General features: G+C 27.6%; 1 protein-coding gene across 1 annotated transcript; it reads right to left on the reverse strand.

Annotated features, from left to right (window-relative positions):
• Nucleotides 1-442: 442 nt before the first annotated feature.
• Nucleotides 443-3,401, reverse strand: LOC108326549 (NAD(P)H-dependent 6'-deoxychalcone synthase). Its single transcript, XM_017560113.2, has 4 exons — nucleotides 2,957-3,401; nucleotides 1,243-1,486; nucleotides 977-1,156; nucleotides 443-741 (listed from the first exon to the last, which is right to left on the reverse strand). Exons 1-4 carry the CDS (start codon nucleotides 3,283-3,285, stop codon nucleotides 541-543), a joined length of 954 nt encoding a protein of 317 aa, XP_017415602.1. The 5' UTR covers nucleotides 3,286-3,401; the 3' UTR covers nucleotides 443-540.
• Nucleotides 3,402-6,110: the final 2,709 nt, after the last annotated feature.

Genomic DNA, 6,110 nt, shown 5'->3' on the forward strand with positions numbered 1-6,110 from the left:
CCAAATAAACGTATTTGCCCATTTTATTAATATTCATAACATAATGTAAAATATATATAATAATAATAATAATAATAATAATAATAAACAAATAAAATTGGACTCATCTTTCTTAAAATATTCTTAAAACACATTTATATTTCTCTAATTTTAAAAGGGATATGTATCTATAATGTTTATTAATAAAATAACAATTAAACTCCTTAGTTTATTAATATTAGTTTACACGAATGATGTGCATTGTTTTCCTTTATAGAGTAATTTAAGATTCGAATTCTATAATGTTATAATGTTACTTTAGAATATTAGTTCACCATAGAATCCAAATTCCAAAAACAAATTATAAGAATATGGAATGGTTTTAAATTTATTTTTCCATCTAATAATATAATTTTAAAAGCTATTGTTGATCAATGTATAGTATTCCACAGCAAGTGAGAAGTAGGACAAACAACATAATATCTATAAAATAGAAATTACATCATAGAGTGTACTCAAGACTTCAAGAAAGTGATGATAATAATTTTTCAGACATGAAACCTAAGTTTCCCCGTCCCAAAGGTTATCAAAGAACACCACTGGTCCGTTGTTAGTACGAATCTGCTTGATTTGATTAATCTTTTCATGGTCATCTCTTGTAAGAGACCAATCAAATATTTCCAAGTTTTGCTTCATTCTCTCTTTGTTGTAGCTCTTTGCCGCAATAGTCACACCTTGTTCATACAACCATCTAAGACTTACCTGAGACAACAACTCATAACATTAATTAACTTTGCTCATCATCTGTTCAAGAATCAAAATCTACACTAAAACAGTATTGCAGCAACGATCATTGGGTTCATGTAGTTGCCTTATTTTCAAAAGGGTCTCTTGATGTAATTATATACATCATGTATTCTTAATTATTTAAGTTATTGTGTGCTGTAAGAAAAGATGAATTCAAGTGATTGAATATGAAGTAATCTTAAAGTGTAACCTGAGCAACAGTTCGGACATGTGCTTGTGCAATTTCCTTGAGTATTTCACTGTCCATGACTTCATTGGTGCCCCAACTGGCCCCTTTGGCTCCCAGAGGAGAAAATGCAGTTATGATTATACCCTTTGCTTCACAGAATTCTCTTAGCTTCTTCTGATGCCAAGCAGGATTCATCTCCACCTATTTGGTAACAGTGTAAAGAAATAGGTTAACACTTATCAAACTAAATGAACATGAAAAAGAAAATGACCAAGATATTGGACTACTTGATTGACAGAAGGGGGAATGGTAGCAAATGAGAGTAGATCTTCAAGTTTCTTGCATGTGAAGTTGCTGACTCCTATGGATTTTGCAAGGCCTAGTTTCTGGCATTCTTCCATTGCTATCCACACACCCTTTAAGTCAAATGTTGTTATTAGCTCTTCACTATATGGAGTTTCCCAATCTCCAGGTTTCACACTGATAGGCCAGTGGATCAAGTAAAGGTCCAAATATTCTAATTTCAGCCTCCTGCATAGTGTCATCTTTTCAGCACTGTACTCTCTTATTCCTTATGCAATATACATGATGCATGATGAAAATTTCATGATAGTGCATGGAGGATACTCCACACCTTTTGAGCTAGTTTTTGATATTGAGTTAGATTTCAACTCAAATTCCAAGATAATATACTTATACCTCTAATGAAAATCTCACAACCAGTCGCCAAGGCACAACTTTACTTTTACACCAGGGCTTGCCCTCTTATTGACCCATTTTTAAGTTCACCTCTCGCAATTAAGATCCAGACTCTAAATTTTCCTTCAACACATTTAGTTAGGTTTTACTACTTCTTACATAAAACAGAAAAAAACAGAAGCAGAAGAAGTTAAGGGTGAGGGTCCCCTGCAGTTATTTTAAAACTGCACAGACTTTTGACTTGAGCTTGTGGCCTCTTTCATCTGCATAAAACATTAAAGTTTGTACATGTAGCTATCCTTAGGCTTCTTTCATCTACAAATAAACAGAAAAAGTTTGTTAATATAGCTATTTTTTTTAGGATATCTCCAATGACATCTGCAGTTTAATTAGTAACTCTATAGATAATTATGTGTGAGAAATATACAATTTTGAATATAATCCTGTATTTACCATATAAGAGCCAGGACATTATACTATATGGTTTATTGTGCTAAATCTTTGTGTATGTAGCTATCCTTAAACTTTTGTTGATGTTATTGTTATAAGAGCCCCAGTGTTAGACCCAACTGCAGTTTTTTAACTTTTACAGGCCCTGTAAGTTTCTTAGTTGTATCTTGTGTTTTATTGTACTACAAATACTAAAGACTGATGTGGGATGTAAAGCTTATTTATTTACAGTTGATGGGTTAGAATAAAAAATTAGTTAAGTTGCTTAAAATAATAGAAAAAGGAGTGTTTATCAGAACTTCAAGCAAATACATGTAACCCTGAACAGAACTCATGAAGTTGATCATGGAACCTGGACAACCAATATATTCATGGAATCCAGAGAAGAGGATCATGGAAGCTAGAGAACCAACCTATCAAACTAATCATTCACCACTGGGTCATCCAGCTAAATTACTACTTAACAGTTGGGTGCATCACTGCATATGCATCATATTCTGTAGAACATATTTGATCATCGAACTCTTAATATCTATGTTTCTTAAGGAAAACATTTCCAACTGAAAATTGAGTACAATCACCGACAATATAACAGAGAATTTAAGGTAGAATAATTAATTTATGTTCACATGTAACTGATCAAAACGAAACAAAACATAGATAGAGTTAGAAATTGAAGAATTGATTGCATCCCTCACATTTTTTTGTTTTGAATGGTAAATAAACTATAGAGCAATTTGGTGCACTGAAATAACCTCCCCAAAAGAAAATTACTGATTAAAACAGTCATAACAACAAATGAAAATGTTATTACAGCGATTTTGATGTTGAAAAGGAAGAAGTTTTGTTTACTGTAGAGATTTCTGCAGAGCAGGAAGAACAAGATGAGGAAAATTGTCAGTGAGCCAGAGCTTAGAGGTGATGAAGAGCTCCTCTCTAGAATTGATTAGACCAAGTTGAAGAGCTTCAGCTATGGCTTCTCCCAAGGCCTCTTCAGATCCATAGAATGCTGCAGTATCAAAGTGTGTATAGCCCAGTTTGATAGCTTCTATTACTGCTACTTTTGTGATTTCTGCACTGCTTTTGTTTGTATCAGCTGCAGTTCCAAGTGCTATCACTTGCATGCTGCACCGGTTGGAAGAGGATTTTAACACAACTTGGGGAATTTTGGTTAGAGACATGATGGTTTCACAAACCCTATGATATTTGCTTTACTTGGAAATTTATCATATGCTTGGTGAGCAAACATGGACACTTTACATCTCTTTATATAACAGGTACTGTATAAAAAATAATTGTCTTCATACTTTGATATTGATATATATATATATATATATATATATATATATATATATATATATATATATATATATATATATATATATATATATATATATATATATATATATATATACAATAGGCTAGTTTTGAAATAAGAAAAAATGGTTTATACAGGTAACTACATTATATACTTATATAGTATATTTGTAATTGACCATACGACAGAATTGAACATTTATCTAATCAAACATTTTTTTATATCGTGTTATTTAAAAGTATAAAAAATTATTCCAAAATTTTATTATTTGTGGTATCTTTTTTAATAGAGAAAGAATAAAAGAACTGGTTCTTAGGGCAGCCTTTTTCACAATCTAAATTGAAGCAGCCACTACCTATGCACGTCATTTCAATCGGTTTATTGTTAGTATCTTTTACATATATTTTTTAATATGCATATATTAAAACATTTTAAAATAATATCTTGTACAATAATAAATTTATTTATTTTCAAATATCTATTATGAATACATCTTAAGTTAAATTTTTGTATTTTATGATTTAATTATATAGATGTTAAGATTTGTGTAGTTGGGGTTGGTGAGATGTGATTGGACTGAGGCAGCGGCGGCCGATATACTTTTGTTGAGGCAGGAAGGTTGATCACGGAAGTGTATTCAGTGAAATAAAAAAGCATATCTACAAAAAGAACACTTGATAAAATTTTAACTATTTTATGAATTTATATATTTTTAATTAAACTTTTATTTATTAATTAAATATTTATTTACTTTTATGTATTTCAGATTGGGTTTTATTCTTAATAAAGTCACGTCACAATTTATTTTTCTAATTCAATTTTTTTAATATCTTCTAATTTAAGTCAAGTTTATTTCTAAAAGTTTTTCTCATTTCTTAATTTGTTTTTTTATTGTTCGTGTTATTCAATTGATTACATATATTTGTTAAAAGTATTTTGATGGTTAATATTGTAATATATGTGTTATAAAATTCTTAATAATAACTTATAGGTTTTTACATGAGTTTTTTATTATGATTAACCTAATTACGGTAAATTTTTGATTTAAAATCGACATAATCACAATTTAATTTTGATAAACTTGATTATTAACCTGTTTAGTTAAATCAGAAGGTCAATTAGATTTTGATCAACACCGATAGATTTTACCTTAATGCAGACAATTAATTTAGTATGATTTGGTCTATAGGTATTAGTCAATATACATATAGTACAATTATTATTTTTAATAACAAGTAAGTTATAAAAGATCGGAGATAAAAAATGTAAGTTTTTTTTTATGAAAAAAATACTAATTATTATATATTCCAATGATAAAATACATAGATCAAAATAAAAAAGATATTTTAAATATTTAATAGAAAATAAAAGCTTAATTAGAAATAAAAAAGATAGTTAAAATTTAATAGAATTTTTTAAGAAGTGACACAATAACAATAAAATCTAAATATAATTTATCAAAGAATTAACATTATTTTCTATTCAAAATCTTAAAATAATAAATCCATATAATAAAGTGTTCAATTTTTTCAATAGGACTAATTTCTACCAATTTTCTCTTTAAAATGAGTCTCTTCCACCACATTAACATAATCTCTCCAAGCACAAATATTATTAACTACATGTATTTCAATTATAACCTTCTTATCAATAGTTTTATCACAATAATATGACACATTTATCCCAAACTCATATGAAGACTTTTGCACAAAAAATACTTACAATTAAGAGTTTTTATCCATATGAGACTTTGTATAAACTGGTCAACAAGTTAAACTTAACGTTTGATAGATTTTTTTCGGAAAAAAATCATTAGAAAAATACAATTTTAATAAGATACCAACCACACACTCATAAAATATTAGCATCACTTCTAACTTAAAAGCTTTAATTAAATCTATAAAATATATTTGGTAGTGAGAAGCTAATATTTATCTTTTATTTAAATAGAAAGAAAAGATTATGATATTTTGTATTTTGAGTGTTGTTTTAGTGATTCATGTGACCTTTTTTTATATGTTATCATACTTTCAACTTCTTCCATCATAGATGCTAATTTTAGTCATAAAAATTACAAAATTGTCTATTTTTTTATTATTGTTTTTCTTTTTTTAGTATTGTGTTTTAAAAGCAGACAAATGATAACAATGGACTAAAACAAAGTGACTTTTTTTAGTGATATTATTGTTCTAGATTGAAGCACAGAGTGATTAAACGAGCTCAAGCATATATAAATGTAAGTTTAGTAGATAGAAGGAAAATGAAGTGTTATTATATTTAGCCTACTAGCATAAACTGAACTTTGCATAATCCAAATCTTACAAACTGCCGAATTTTGAAAAAACTAAGGTGTAGTAAAAGCTTCACATAATAATAAACACTAAAAATTTCATAAATAATGACAAATTTTAATAACAAAAAATATATTTAGAAATAATTTGTAATTGAAGATTAGTTTAGAAATTAATCTTTTTAATAATTAAAACATTAATATATAATATTAGTGACCAATTTAAATACTAAAATGTAATAGAAATTATTTTAGTTAACAATTTAAAAACTAATTATAATATTTTATTTATAATAAAAACTATTTTAGTTTTCAATTTATAAATTAGTATTTGGTCACTAGAAATTAATTAATTTTAGTAACTAAAATTAGTTAAGAACTTTATTTCCTTATATCTT

Source organism: Vigna angularis, chromosome 3 (genome assembly GCF_016808095.1).
Source record: "Vigna angularis cultivar LongXiaoDou No.4 chromosome 3, ASM1680809v1, whole genome shotgun sequence".
Taxonomy (NCBI): domain Eukaryota; kingdom Viridiplantae; phylum Streptophyta; class Magnoliopsida; order Fabales; family Fabaceae; genus Vigna; species Vigna angularis.

Coding starts and splice junctions, on each gene's coding strand:
- LOC108326549 (XM_017560113.2), bottom strand. CDS start 3,285: ATGTCTCTAACCAAAATTCCCCAAGTTGTGTTAAAATCCTCTTCCAAC. Junction 1,487..2,956: donor GCTCTGCAGAAATCTCTACA/GTAAACAAAACT, acceptor GACACTATGCAG/GAGGCTGAAATTAGAATATT. Junction 1,157..1,242: donor TTCCCCCTTCTGTCAATCAA/GTAGTCCAATAT, acceptor GTTACCAAATAG/GTGGAGATGAATCCTGCTTG.